General features: G+C 56.6%; 5 protein-coding genes across 5 annotated transcripts; 3 read left to right on the forward strand and 2 right to left on the reverse strand.

Annotated features, from left to right (window-relative positions):
• Positions 1–638: 638 nt before the first annotated feature.
• On the forward strand, positions 639–2718 carry GCG54_00004576 (putative transporter C22E12.01; the record flags this gene model as incomplete). Its single annotated transcript, XM_045404624.1, has 3 exons — positions 639–1457; positions 1523–1826; positions 1880–2718. The coding sequence occupies 3 exons, from the start codon at positions 639–641 to the stop codon at positions 2716–2718; spliced, it is 1962 nt and encodes a 653-aa protein (XP_045262567.1).
• Positions 2719–3296: 578 nt separating this feature from the next.
• GCG54_00004577 (RNA-binding protein 42) lies at positions 3297–4466 on the reverse strand (the record flags this gene model as incomplete). Its single annotated transcript, XM_045404625.1, has 1 exon — positions 3297–4466. One exon carries the CDS (start codon positions 4464–4466, stop codon positions 3297–3299), a length of 1170 nt encoding a protein of 389 aa, XP_045262568.1.
• A 2021-nt stretch (positions 4467–6487) lies between these two features.
• On the reverse strand, positions 6488–6820 carry GCG54_00004579 (uncharacterized protein; the record flags this gene model as incomplete). Its single annotated transcript, XM_045404626.1, has 2 exons — positions 6488–6620; positions 6672–6820. Coding segments are annotated over 2 exons (282 nt in total), but the record flags the coding sequence as incomplete, so codon positions are not given.
• Positions 6821–7699: 879 nt separating this feature from the next.
• On the forward strand, positions 7700–9759 carry GCG54_00004580 (6-phosphogluconate dehydrogenase decarboxylating 1; the record flags this gene model as incomplete). Its single annotated transcript, XM_045404627.1, has 5 exons — positions 7700–7713; positions 8063–8102; positions 8251–8775; positions 8830–9264; positions 9319–9759. The coding sequence occupies 5 exons, from the start codon at positions 7700–7702 to the stop codon at positions 9757–9759; spliced, it is 1455 nt and encodes a 484-aa protein (XP_045262570.1).
• A 785-nt stretch (positions 9760–10544) lies between these two features.
• GCG54_00004581 (uncharacterized protein) lies at positions 10545–12820 on the forward strand (the record flags this gene model as incomplete). The annotated part of the gene is made up of 3 exons (XM_045404628.1): positions 10545–10583; positions 10642–10905; positions 10958–12820. The coding sequence occupies 3 exons, from the start codon at positions 10545–10547 to the stop codon at positions 12818–12820; spliced, it is 2166 nt and encodes a 721-aa protein (XP_045262571.1).
• Positions 12821–14200: the final 1380 nt, after the last annotated feature.

Raw genomic sequence — 14200 nt, forward strand, 5'->3', positions numbered from 1 at the left:
CATAGCGTACAGTGCGCTTGCCTACAGGGCAGAGACACGCTGAAAAAACCCCTCCCCAGCGTGCCAGCCCAGCCCACACTCCTTGGTGGCTGCCCACCTCACACTCATCGGCTGGTGTGGGCGCGACACTGGGGGTCCAGAAATGATCCGCACCGCCGTGACCATCTCCGCGCCTCTCCAGTGTCTCGCGACGGTGGAAGTCTGTCTGCAACTTCCTGCCTCCCCCCCTTCTGGCTACCCAAGCACTGCTAGTTACTAGCACGGCAGACCATAGCAAAAAATCCAAGCACCGAGCGGCAGCAAGCCCAGCTGCTCCTCAACCAGCCAGAGCTGCAAATGACCGCGCCCAGCTCCTCGTCCCGACCCCGATCCCAAAAGACCAAGCAAACTAGTCCCAGATCCAGCCAGACCAGTCTCCAGAACCAGACCCAGACCCAGACCCCCCCGACCCATCCAATCCATCTCATTCACACACCCCGTTCGTTGGCTTGTTCGTTGTACGAAGTACCGTACCGCATGCCTTACCGTACCGTACCTTACCTCACGCTTTACCTACCTTGCCGAATGGCAAATGCACCTGCACGGGACCTATCCTCCAGCCCCAGCCGTGAACCGCCCGGTGGAAACCAGATTTAATCATGTCCACCTCCTCCTCAGATTCCTCATCCCTAGTGCATGTGCTGCCTCCCGACCCCAGTCGCTCTTCTGCTCCCAGTGCCATATCATCTTCTCCCGACCCCATTGACCTCGACGACGACGCCAACCCGTCATCCCACGATACGGACACACATCTCCACCACCAGAACCGCCGTCTCCTGAGCCCCTCGCCCTTGCTCCTCCCACCACCCAAGTCTCCTTCACCTGGACACGCGACCAGCGACTCTTCTGCGGATGACCCCCGGCCACGAGACCAACCCGCCGATCCTGCCCACGCTTCTCCGCGCCTGGGCTCCTCCTACTCATCTTCACTTAACCCGTCTCCCTCCCGTCAGCAACACTCGCCCGTCGCCCCTGTCGCCGACGACAGCAACGACATAGAGATGGAGCCGTTGAAAGAAACCGGCCATCGCCGGCGCAGGAGCAGTCTTATGCAGAGCGCCGGCTCCAGCAACCACCACCGAACCCCGTCACGAGGCCACAGCGGAAACCTGCTCGAAGAGCCCAAGATCTCGGAAGAGGATATGGGCTCATTGCCGTCTGCCTCCAAAGACATCGAAAACGACAGCTTTTCCGATGAGGACCTCCACGATGATGAGGAGACCGGCTTGACGAAGAAGGACAAGAGGAGAAAGAAGCACAAGAAGCGGAACAACAGGAGGTTAGACCAGCGAATCGCGCCAGGGGGAGGCGTCACAGCCGAAGAGAAGAAGGAGGCGGACCAAAATGTCATCAGGAGGTCAATGGTCAATATCGTGTTAATCCTGCTGTGGTACCTGTTTTCTCTCAGCATCTCACTGGTAAGCAACAACATCCCCCTTCCAGACCGTCAGCGTCACCTCGAGCTGACAATCGATTCTCCTAGTACAACAAATGGATGTTCGACAAGGACCACCTCAACTTTTCTTTCCCCATGTTTACGACTGCATGCCACATGCTCGTACAATTCGCCCTCGCCTCGTTGATTTTGTTTTTGATCCCCTCCCTGCGCCCGTCGAATGCGCAGCGCCACTCCGACCTGGGTCGTTCACGGCACGAGTCCGAGCCAGAACGGCCGCTGATGACGAAGATGTTCTATCTGACGCGAATTGGCCCATGCGGTGCCGCGACGGGCCTCGATATTGGCCTCGGAAACACTTCCCTCAAGTTTATTACTCTCACATTCTACAGTACGTCCTTGATCCTGACCGATATTCGATATTGAGTTGCTGACCATGTCCAGCCATGTGCAAATCATCTTCCCTTGCCTTCGTGTTGATCTTCGCCTTTTTGTTTAGACTCGAGAAGCCGACGTGGCGTCTCGTTGCCATTATTGCGACCATGACGGCCGGTGTAGTGCTCATGGTCTCTGGGGAAGTCGAGTTCAACCTTGCCGGCTTCATCCTCGTCATCTCAGCGGCCTTCTTCTCCGGTTTCCGCTGGGGTCTGACCCAAATTCTGCTTCTGCGTAACCCTGCGACTTCGAATCCCTTTTCTAGCATCTTCTTCTTGGCGCCGGTCATGTTCCTCACCCTGATCGTCATCGCCATCCCTCTCGAGGGATTCCCCGCTCTTATCAAGGGCCTCGAGGTGCTCGTGGAGCAATGGGGTCTCCTCATGACTCCTTTGTTCCTGCTGTTCCCAGGCTGCATCGCCTTCCTGATGACTGCCTCCGAGTTCGCTCTGCTGCAGCGTACGTCCGTCGTCACCCTTTCGATTGCGGGCATCTTCAAGGAGGTCGTCACCATCTCCGCCTCGGCCATTGTGTTCCACGATCGCCTGACCCCCGTCAACTTTGTCGGTCTCATCACCACCATCGGCGCCATTGTCGCATACAACTACATCAAGATTGTCAAGATGCGCGAGGACGCCCAGAAGGAAGTCCAGCGTGGCCACATGGAGGCTGCCGAGTCTTCGGGCTCCAGCGGCAGCGACAACGATGACGGCGGCGAAGAGACGGGTCTGCTGCGCAACAGCACCGACTACGAGGACAACCTCGTCACGGCGGACGGCGATATCATGCCAAACCCGAGCCACACGGCGCAGGAGTCGAGGACGGCTCAGGCCCACCGCGACAATTAGACGCGTGGCTTTATCTCTTTTGTCGTATTTTGGGTCAACAAAACAAAACAAAACTGTACATTTGGTAGCAAGCATATCTGGCCGGTTGGCAGACAGGGAAGGCAAGGAGTTTGTTTTTGCGGACTCATCCGGACAGAGACAACCTGTACCGAGATCTTTGAAAGAGTCTAAAACGGGTCGTGGCTTTTCAGACCCATGGGTTTCAAGAGGGCCGCAGAGGATGAGAAGCTTGCATATTGAGATGGATATACCCTACTGGCGACAGTAGACGGAAGACGGGAAGGAAACAGGGGGGAATATATCAGACTGCCGGGTTTGAGTCCCCCATCATTAGTGTAATGCCCAAGAGGTTAGACACGCAGAGAATCAAGAACATTTCATGACCAAACAAGTTTTCATGAGTGAATTCACATCTATGTTTTGCAATGCATTTGTGGTTTATTACATGGGTATGCTTTCTGCCTCCAACTCCAAACGCCGCTTTCCAATGCTCAAAATCATGTAGGAGACGCGATTGCCTGGGTGTAATAGGAGCCACCGCTAAGCAAGCTTACAACCAGACCAACGAGGACCGGACCTCAACCGAGGAGCTTGAGACCGTTCTTGGTCTTCTGGCCGGGCTTCGTGACGCCGTGGTGATGTACGGGTCCAAGGTGGGGTTCATACCCGCCGCTGCCCTCGTGCTTGTTCCCACCGCCACCGCCGCCGTGGCCAGAGTGCTTCTTGTTCTTCTTGTTCCGGTGGTTGTGGTGGTCCTTCTCCTTGACATTCGTGATCTTGATCTCGGTGTTGGCCTTGCGGACGACGACGGGGTGGCTCTGGATGTACTTTCCGTTCATCTCCTTGGCGGCCTGGAAGAAGTCGTCGGCGTCGCTGAAGGAGACGAAGCCGTAGCCCTTGGACTTCGCGGTGCGCTTGTCGCGGATGACGCGCGACTTCTGCACGGATTTCCACCGCGAGAAGGCCTTGAGCAGCGAATCGTCCGTCACCTCGCCGGCGAGGTTGCCGACGAAGAGGCGCAGGTGGCTCGGGTCCCACTCGGCGAGGGTGTCGTCGGACCACTTCTTGCCGCCGCCCTCGCGGACGACCGTCTTCTTGCGCTCCGGGGGCGCGTTGGCGGCCGCGGCCGCGGCTGCCGGGTCGGGGATGTCATTGGCGTTGGGGCCGGTGCCGCCGAGGACGTTGGGTGTGCCGCGGCCCGCTGCGCCGGAGGCGGTGGCGGAGGCGGATGCCGAGGCGTCTTTGGAGGTGTAAGCGCTCTGCCACTGGGCTATTTGCATCGCCATGTCCGGGTCGTAGTCGGAGGCGCCTGCTCCGCCCGCGGCGGGGGCCGCGCCGGGGACGGGGAACGGGTTGCGGATCTGCGGCGCGGCGGAGTAGGACGCGGTCGAGGGGGGAGCGGTGTAGCTGTTCGTCTGGCCGTAGCCGCCGGGGGCGCCGCCGGCTTGCGGGTATTGGTGGTACGAGGGCGGTGCCTGGTAGGGCCCGGCGCCTACGGAGGGCGAGGCATGTTGTTGGGCATAGGACGGGTATGAGGGGCCATAGTTGCTGGCCGCGGGTGCGCTGGCGTAGCTCGGTGCGCTCGAGTAGGAGGAGGGTGGCGCGGTGGACGCCGCTCCGAAGGCGGGCTTGAAGGCGGACTTGAAGCCGCCGGACGACTTTGAGGGGGGAGGCCGCGCGGGCAGGGACGGGTGGGATGGGTTGCTGGAGGCGCCGCTGGAGATACCTGGAGGGGGCGGGTAGGCCATGATGAATGACTGCGGATAATGTGGAGGATTTTTTTGGTTTGGGCTCCTTCGCAAAGAAACAAGACTTTGCGCGGTGTTGTTTGTGTGTGGTGAACGTACCTCTGAGCCTGGGTGTTTCCTGCTCAAAGAGAATTCCCTTAAGCTTTGTGTCTTTGCTGCAGCCGACGTGTGGCGTCTGGTGTTGTCGCAAATGGCAAAGGATTCGGGCGTTGTTGGTGATGTACGGGCAGGATGTGACGATGTTGGCGTCGCAGCCTCGGCGAAAGCCTTGGAATGTGTGGCTGAGAACAAGCTTTCCAAGGTCACGTGTACTGATGTGGCTGGAACATGTCAGCGGAGCCGGTCGGTGCTTTCCACTCCCCTCTTCGGATGGTGGGTCCGCAACTGCCGTCGATCACGGGCTTACATAATTCAATCGCCAGCAAATACCGAGGTCATTCCGTGCAGTTCCATCCGCCAAGGCCCAGCAGTCGCCAGAATCAAGCGGAAAACAGGCGGACGGAATTTCCGTCTTGAGCCATTTCTCCCATGTGGTATCGTTCCGCTCGGCTGGGTTCCTCGGCCGCCCGAGTTCCTTACCACCCGTTCCTGCATCAGACGCATTTTATCCGTCGAGAAATATCAGACGGACATGGCGGATAATTGTTAGTGCAATTATTCTGTGTCTCTTCCACGTCCCTCCTTACATGGGGAATTGACATCATGGCGTCCGGAGAGGGCCCGTTTGAGGCCGCTGCGACTGCCACGGTCAGGTCCATGCCAATCAATAATGCGCGTGGATTCCCAGCGGAGCTCCAGCGGAGTTGTCAACCGACGTCTCCGACCCGTGCAAGTGCGACCGATCCAAGGCCCGAAGGCGGCGATACGGTGTTAGGTGTTTAACCCCCACCTAAAGGTTGCCCCTCGTTTCCTTTGTCACAGCCCAGATTTGTGAGCACCAACTGAGCCAGGCCCGAGGCCGAAGTGTGGTGGCATCAGCATGGACGGATTTACCGTCGATTGCGCCTCCATCCACACCTTGAGGTACCTTGTGAGATGGAGGTGCGATATTTTCTGTCCCCCTCCGGCTGAGCAAGCAAAACGCGTGGGGCACCCCAACGAACCCAATAGATTGAATTCGCTGCTCCGGCCAAGCAGTCCAACTGGAGGAAAATGGAGCGGGCTTTTCTGGCTACGGCCAGCTTCGGTTTGGTTGGGACCGACTTTTGCCTGGAGACTACACACCATTGAAGCGCATCGTGATTTGTCGCGTATTCTGCGCGAGTCCCGCTGTCTGCTGGCGAGTCTTTCCAGGGATAGTAACAGCCAGGGATGCCAGCTGCGAGGCGCATGCAGACGCGGATGCGGCATCGCTGCCTTCTTCAAGCGAGGACAAGACAGCAGATGCGTTGAGGTTGGGTTTGAGTGGTCACTGGCAAGGCTGCGTTTTTTTGCGGCCTTCCCTCCGAGGATCAACGGCCAGACGGCATCACGCCGAGAGCTCGCATTGTGATCAAAGGCAGCGACGCGACGCCGCCCTTCCTCCCATCTTTCAAGGGTCCATGTCCGGAGTTTCTGGAAGCCATGCTGTGCTCTGCTATGCTGGAACGGCCCGGAGCATGGGAGGGGGTGTTTTTCCATGCTGAAGAAACGGAATTTCCTCAAGTGCAGTCCGGGGCATGAGGCACATGCTGGTTTGTGCAGGGCGGCTGCTCGAGTGATAGCTCGACTGCACCGTGTCTCTCGTTTCTCGCGCTCGCCTTTCGTCGGCGTCCCCCCTGACTGTCGATGAACGGTCCAAGAGCGGGCGAAGCGAACGAGCGAGCGAACACCGGAGCTCCGTTGCGTTGGGAGGGTGATAATATATGCCGCCAGCCCACTGTCTCTCTTGCGTTACCCAACCTTGCGCAAATAAGGTATCGTGGGCAGTGGACGTGGGCGTGGACAGGGACAGATTAGCAGGAGCCCCCCGCGTGAAGTTAGACCGAGCGCAGAGTGATTCCTCCGCGGCCGTGGGTTGCGAAACGTCAGGGTTTGACGCATCAGGTTTGAATACCGGAGTCGCACCTCGTCTCTTCCTGGAACACGCAGAGTGTGAGGCAGAAACTCGCGGTGGCCAATGGGAAAGGGTGCCTATCGCCGAATCGGACCACAACAGGACGGATCCAGAAGCGCCTTTTTGCAAGGAGTCAGGACCGTCTTTCGTCAAGGCTGGCGCGCCTCTACTTGACTAAAACACCACCGGCGTGGAGCAGGCATAATGGTCGTTGCTGGGCCGCCATCCGCCGCGCGGGCCGGCTGACGGCCACAATGCGGTAGCTGTGTACACCGGCGTCGCAGCGTGCTGATGAGCAAAGCGACGGGTCCAAGTTGGTACCTGCTTACGGCGCTCTCTAGTCAGAGGACATGATGCTGCTTGATGCTATTCGTTTTGTTTGTCAATCATCGTGTTGCAGGTCTGTGTTCCCTGCAAAACGGCAACACATACAGGCAAGCTGCAAAATGTGTTTAGGCAAAGATGCCAGACGGGGGAGCCGGGCTGCTGACAAGAGCGAGAAAGATGAGGTAGCAGAAGAACATCGTCATAAGTGCCCCTCCATGACAGACCACCCAATTGGAGGAGGCAGCACAAGGGGCCTTGATGGAGCACCTTGGCTGGTGGTGACGATGCCATCCCTCTTCTTTCTGTGTCTGTCTCTCTCGGTCTCTGGTCTCTGTATCTCTCTCATTATGTGGACGGAAGCGCTGGAAGAGCTGGTGGGAAATGCCAAAGATACATGGCCAGTACATGTTGCCCATGAGTAAGCTCCGTCAACAAAGCCAATCGCTCCAACCGGCGTCCCGCTTTTCTGCCCAGTCTTTGGCTTTCCCTCACGCAAAAAGACGAAAGTCAGCCGTGGGCGTTTCCCACAGCAGCGATGGCGGCGATGAAGCACCAGGTACCGCACCATGTACGCCCTGTGCCTCCTACTGCGTGGGAGTACTTGGAAGCTAAGAGTGGGAGTGTGCAGGTTGTCATGGGGGGCCCCTGCCCCAATGCAAACCACCCCCCTCCCATTGTCCCCTCCTACCCCTCCGTCGACCCTCCCCCTACAAACTTCGTCCGGGTTGACGAAAGCTCCAGCTTCTTGTCCTCTTGACACATTCCCCTTGAAATAAATAACTCGACGCTCCCGCAGTCTTCGTGGAATCGCGCGTTTGAACCTCTCCTCCATCAAAACACCCCTACATTTTCATACCGACCAACCGCCATCATGTCTGGACCAGTGTAAGTATCATCTGCTTCATTCCCCTCCCCCGTCGCTCCAAAGCAAATTACCCCACCACCCCGCTTCCGGCCTCCGAAGCCTCACGACGACATCATGATGCTGGCCAATTCGCGCAGCTGTGTGTATTGTCATGAGGTTGAGGAGGTTGAACGGGTTCACGGGAGGTGCCAATGCACATTGGCCGTGAGCTACCAGCTTCTCTCGCAACAACACCTCATGCTCATACAACCAGCGCTCGTCTTGCCAACATCGTGGCAAGCGTTGTGCCAGCTCCGAGGTCCCGCCCCGCTTTACTTCGCGCCCGAATACTCAAAGTCCGGATGTGAATACTAGCTAACTACATCGCAGCGCTGATATGGGCCTCATCGGCCTGGCCGTCATGGGTCAAGTTTGTACACCACAACCCTTTACAGATGGATTAAAAGCTAACGAATTAAAACGAACATTATTTTGAACGCAGCTGACGCGAGTGCACCCTTAATTTAGCCTTTCCCGGCCGTTTTGAAGTTATACAGAAGTTGCTGACTTTCATATAGCACGGTTTCACCATCGCCGCCTTCAACCGTACCGTTTCCAAGGTCGACCGATTCCTGGCCAACGAGGCCAAGGGCAAGTCCATCGTGGGCGCTCACAGTTTGAGTGAGTTTGTGGGCCAGTTGAAGAGCCCTCGCCGTGTGATGCTCCTCGTCCAGGCTGGCAAGGCTGTCGATGACTATATCGAGAACCTCCTGCCCCTCCTTGAGAAGGGCGATATCATTATCGATGGTGGTAACTCTCACTTCCCCGATACCAACCGCCGCACCAAGTACTGCGAGACCAAGGGCATTCGTTTCGTTGGCTCCGGTGTCTCCGGTGGTGAGGAGGGTGCCCGCTACGGCCCTTCCCTGATGCCCGGTGGTAACGAGGAGGCTTGGCCTCATCTTAAGGACCTTTTCCAGAGCATCGCCGCCAAGAGCGACGGCGAGGCCTGCTGCGACTGGGTCGGTGACGAAGGTGCCGGCCACTACGTCAAGATGGTCCACAACGGTATTGAGTACGGTGACATGCAGCTCATCTGCGAGGTATGTGTCCCAAACGCTGATCTACCCAACCAACACTTCTAATACCACACATAGGCCTACGACATCATGAAGCGCGGCCTCGGCTTGTCTAACAAGGAGATTGGTGACGTCTTCACCAAGTGGAACAAGGGTGTCCTGGATTCTTTCCTGATCGAAATTACCCGCGACATCATGTACTTCAACGACGACGATGGCACTCCCCTTGTCGAGAAGATCCTCGACCAGGCTGGTCAGAAGGGTACCGGCAAGTGGACTGCCGTCAACGCCCTTGACCTTGGCATGCCCGTCACTCTTATCGCCGAGGCTGTCCTTGCCCGCTGCCTGTCCGCCATCAAGGAGGAGCGCACCAAGGCCTCTGGTCTCCTTCAGTACGTTGGCCGCAACAACAAGTTCGAGGGCAACAAGGAGCAGTTCATCGACGACCTCGAGCAGGCTCTGTACGCCTCCAAGATCGTTTCCTACGCTCAGGGCTTCATGCTGATGCAGGAGGTACGTGCCGTTTTTTCCAACCTCACACGAAAGATGCTAACAAACTTTTTGCAGGCTGCTAAGGAGTACGGCTGGAAGCTCAACAAGCCCTCTATTGCCCTCATGTGGCGTGGTGGCTGCATTATCCGCTCCGTCTTCCTCAAGGACATCACCAACGCTTACCGCAGCAACCCCGACCTCGAGAACCTCCTCTTCGACGACTTCTTCAACAAGGCTATCCACAAGGCCCAGCCCGGCTGGAGAGACGTCGTTGCCAAGGCTGCCCTCCTTGGTATCCCGACTCCTGCCTTCTCCACCGCCCTGTCTTGGTTCGACGGCTACCGCACCAAGGACCTCCCTGCCAACCTTCTCCAGGCCCAGCGTGACTACTTCGGTGCTCACACCTTCCTGGTCAAGCCCGAGTTGGCCAACGAGAAGTACAAGGCTGGCGAGTACCACCACGTTAACTGGACCGGTCGCGGAGGCAACGTCTCTGCTTCTACTTACAACGCTTAAAAGGATTTTTGGATGGGTTACGCGTAGACTAAGGAAAGGGCACAAACTATTATGATACCTGGTATAATGGTGCCAGGCGAAATGAAATGAAATGATTCCTCCCATTTAATCTTGACATCGCATCAAAGTGACTGTTGCATGAGACAATGTCGTGAAGAGAGAACTATCAACCGCTGACGTGTGGCGTGAAATTCGGAAAACCACCAGTTGACTTGAACAACCGAACAATGCGAAGTAAGGATGGGGCTTTTTCGAAGCTAGGTTGAAGTTGACTACATTTCAACTTGAGGCAAGTTTAGTTGCATTGAACTGAACTTGGTTCCGATTGAGGCCTGCAATAGTATCATGTTGACGGCTGACAAATATAATTTCGAAGACAAAGATCCAGGAAGTCCAGTTTCTTGGAGTCCCTATTGATCCGTAAGAGAAAAAGGCATGATGCACTTGCACTGAGAAGCACCTTCAGGAAAGCTATCCGCGCACGGACCCCAAAGGGAGACCTTTCTGGTTGGCTTTGGCGCGACAGGGGTCACCTCAGGCACCTCAGCCTCGTCGCGAGAAATTCGGGGACGCGAACCGATCTCCAAGCCATTTCAACCATCAACCCCAGCCTTCCCACATCTCGCACGCATCCATCCATTAACGTCACTTTGCGCACTTCTCTTCCCACGAACAAGATCGCAAGTTGATGGAAAGATTGATTGCTTTGCGCCAATAAGAATCGCGCATCGAGGACCGCCAATCACGACCATATCCAAAATCCGCGACCGCGACCGCGACCCATCATGGCTCAGGATCCGAGTGACGGAATTGATCAGGAGCTTGTACGCAGCGCCGCCCTGACGTGCATTTGATGTAGATTCATCGCTAACGTGTCAACAGCTGAGCCATGCTCACCTGATTTCCGCGAATCATTATGCCGACCAGGCACGTGTCGATTTGAACCAAGTTACGAAATGGCTTATGGCCGCCCCTCAAGTCGCGAAAGACAAGGCCCCGTTCTTCTGGACCTACCTCGATAGACCCCGCGACGGCCAGATTTATCTCACATGGCAGCCACTCAAAAGGCTTGGAACCAACTTCGCCAGCGATGGCATGATCTGGGGCCCTGAGCAATACCACAGACAGGACGTTGGCAATGGATTGGTATGCTGCCTGTTTGTCACTCCGTTGGTCCCATTACTGACGATGGACATAGTCTCTCGAGATCCACTACATCAAGTCGGGTTTCATCCCCGGCGAGTCGGTCGCCATGCATGCGCGCCGCAGATTCCGTCTTGTGCCTTCGCAGACTGGTGTGATGAACGCGCCGCAGCCCGATATCAGCCTCTGGATCGTCCACTACGGCCCGTCAGACCCTCCTGACCGCGTGCCGGTCAACCTAATTCCCGTCTCCCAAGACACGCAACATATTATGGCCACCCGCAATCACCTGCAGAAGTGCGGCCAGATTGCTCGCAAGGACTTCATGTTATCCGACCGGGCTAGCTGGCCAAGCATCCAGTTCCCCCGCAATGGAGGACGACCTCAGATGTACAACCCTCCAGCCCCGTCACGAAGGGTTCCTCAGCAGATGGCCTACCCGCCCTCTGGGCCCTCGGGTCGTCGTGGCCGCCAAACCCAGGCTCAAGCCCAGGCCCAGGCCCAGGCGCAAGCCCAGCAACAAGCCTTGGCGCACGCTGAAGCCCTGCACGACGACGAGGAATTGGAGAAGGACCTCTTCGACCACCTCACTCCGAGAGACGTTTCCTTTGCGCGATACCAGCAGAACCACGAGTGGATGGAGGAGATCGTTTCTTCTCCTTACGGTCTTGCCCAAATCGCGCCGCCTGATCTCGGACTTGGCCTCAAGGGCGAGCTCGCATCTTTGACCAATGGCATTTTTACGGCACAGAGTGCTAATGCACTTACTGAGGTTCCTCAGAAGCCGTACATTGGTCGGTTGGAGCCTGGTCTCGCCGACGAGTTCAGAAAGAGAGTCCAAGAGCATCTCGAGACAACAAAAGCGGAAATGGAAAAGATGAAGGCAGAGCATACAAAGAACCTGGCTAGCCTTAAGGCCAGCTCCGTGTTCGTGGATGCAGAGAAGGAGGTCAAGAACTCGATTCAGGAGCGAGGCCCGGAGATTTGGCGTCTGGAGGGCCATTCCACAGATGCGGACGACAACTCCGGCACATGGTCTCAAAAGCACAACAAGAAGGTGGATGACATCGTGGCGCAAGTCGAAGCCAACCTTGGCCGCCATATTGAGGTCCTTCACAACGTTCATCGTATCCAGGATGGCGGCTTCCAGGAGCCGGCCCCAGAGCCCGTGAAAGAGCCAACACCAGCTCCGCCACCTGCGGCTTCTCCACAAGCTCCGGCGGCAGGCGCTGAGCCAAGTGGCACCGCCTCCCGACGACCCTCTCAGGCCGGTTCTCAACATAGTGGTGTTATGGTCGGCGACTCGGACATCGACATGGGCGGCACTGCTGCGGGTCTCCTTGATCAAATGCATACTGGCTTCTCTGCCACATCTACTCCTGTCAACAACTTCCCCACACCACAAGCTCACCTCTCAGCGCTCAACTCGAACGCTGGCACTCCGGCTAACGCAAACGCGCCTTCGCCAGCGCCCGTGCCGCCAACGATCCCTGAAGAGTCAGAGGCCCAGTCTGCCCCATCTGTCGGAGAGGACGTCACAATGGGCAACACAGAACCTCCAAAGGATGCACCCACCGCGCCCGATCAAGGGACTGGCAGCGGGGACTGGGTGATGGTACCTAAGGGGGGTGCATCGCCGGACCCTGCGGCCGCGGCCAACGCCAATGCGACTGAGGGTGAGGCCCCGAAGCCGACTCCTAAAGCTCCTTCTGCCGCCGGTACCCCTGCCGGAGAGACCCCTGGTGGCTTCAGCTCCCTCGGCGATCTCGATTCTGCCGGCGATGCAATGGCGAGTTATGGAGCATCGCTGGGTGATGGCTTGGACATGAACGCGGAAATAGATGATTCTGCTTTCGGTGATGCTTTCCACGGCATCTCCAACACGAATACGCCTGGAAACCAATCTGAAGGCGCCTAGGGATGGTCTGCTTTCAGTGCTGCTTTCCTAGGCTTGTCTAGCCCAATACCATATTGAGGGAACTCAGAGGATGCTTCGGAGCTGCTTTTGCAGAAATGTATCCGGAATAGATTATGATGTAAATTTAAGACAATGGTTTGCTTGGGCAGAGAGAGGATCCCACAACACGCTGGCCTCTGCTGGGTTCGCGGTGATGGTTTTGGGTCTGTATGGTATCAATCAATTAGGCGACTGGAGAATGTCACGGATGCGGCCATTTTCAGGCCGCTGTTTTCTGTATGCGATAAGTCATCTAATGGACTCGTGAAGCGTAAATGCTTTATGCTGAATGCTATCTGCCGAATACTTCCCAAATAACAACAACGGCCACGAAGGATATCGACAAGGACAGCGTCAATAGCGACAGTGATAAACAGTGGTAGTCACATTGGATCAGGGGTGCGAACTACCAGGATGCTACTTTACGACTGTCGATCCACCGCCACACACATCTTTCCGTCTGAACAACAGCGGCATAAAGTATGGCCAATCCATGATGGATCAAGCATATGTCTTTACCTAAACTTTATCGAGCCCGAAGCCCTAGGTATATGAAGTTCCACTTCCCTCCTGGACTTTTAATCTATCGTATGGCTTTAGCACGGGTGTCAAAATGCTTATTCCCTTTTCAATCACACAAGCGTCTTTTACGTAAGATTGGGTCTGGACTGTCATTTACGCCAAGGGCGACTATGGCTGGAGACCAACAGCGCCATCGAGGTGACCATCGAGAACAAGATCAAACACGGAGAAAAAGGTGACACAGGGCGGTTCATCCCCAGAGCGACTTGCTTGCGTTGACAGGGGCTTGGTCAGTGCGCGCTGTTAGTGAGATGGCCTGGTCTCTGTAGATTTCACTAACGTGAATCCACTCTGCGGCTTGGTTCCGGGCGGGAGGTTTGAGTTTGATCAGCTCAAGGACGTCGTCTCAGCCGCCGCTTTGCACTGGCCCCTGTCATCCCGACTTTCATTCAACCTCCTCAACGCAATCAGGCGCTCACCCATCCCGCTGGGCCATCAAACGAGGATTGGACGAAAGTGCGCTGCTAATACATTTACATGCTTAACGACACAAATCAAATCAAGCTTAATTGCAAGTTTAAGACGAGAGCTTCGAGAGCTATGGGCACCCAAGTGTTTGCCTGTCTCGGGCTTCACTCTACGGTCCTCGAGGCCTCAACCACGAAGCCGCGCAATGCGGCTCACACACTACCAAGCGGCTAGTGACGACGCGCCGAGCTTGAATACAGCCAAGCGATGCAAGAGGCCGGGATCGCGAAACCAGGCTTCGCCTCTTGCGAGATCCCCCTCCCGCACCAGTGCCCACCCCATTGCGATGGA

The sequence above is a fragment of the Colletotrichum gloeosporioides genome (assembly GCF_011800055.1).
Source record: "Colletotrichum gloeosporioides strain Lc1 chromosome Unknown consensus_54, whole genome shotgun sequence".
NCBI classification, from domain to species: domain Eukaryota; kingdom Fungi; phylum Ascomycota; class Sordariomycetes; order Glomerellales; family Glomerellaceae; genus Colletotrichum; species Colletotrichum gloeosporioides.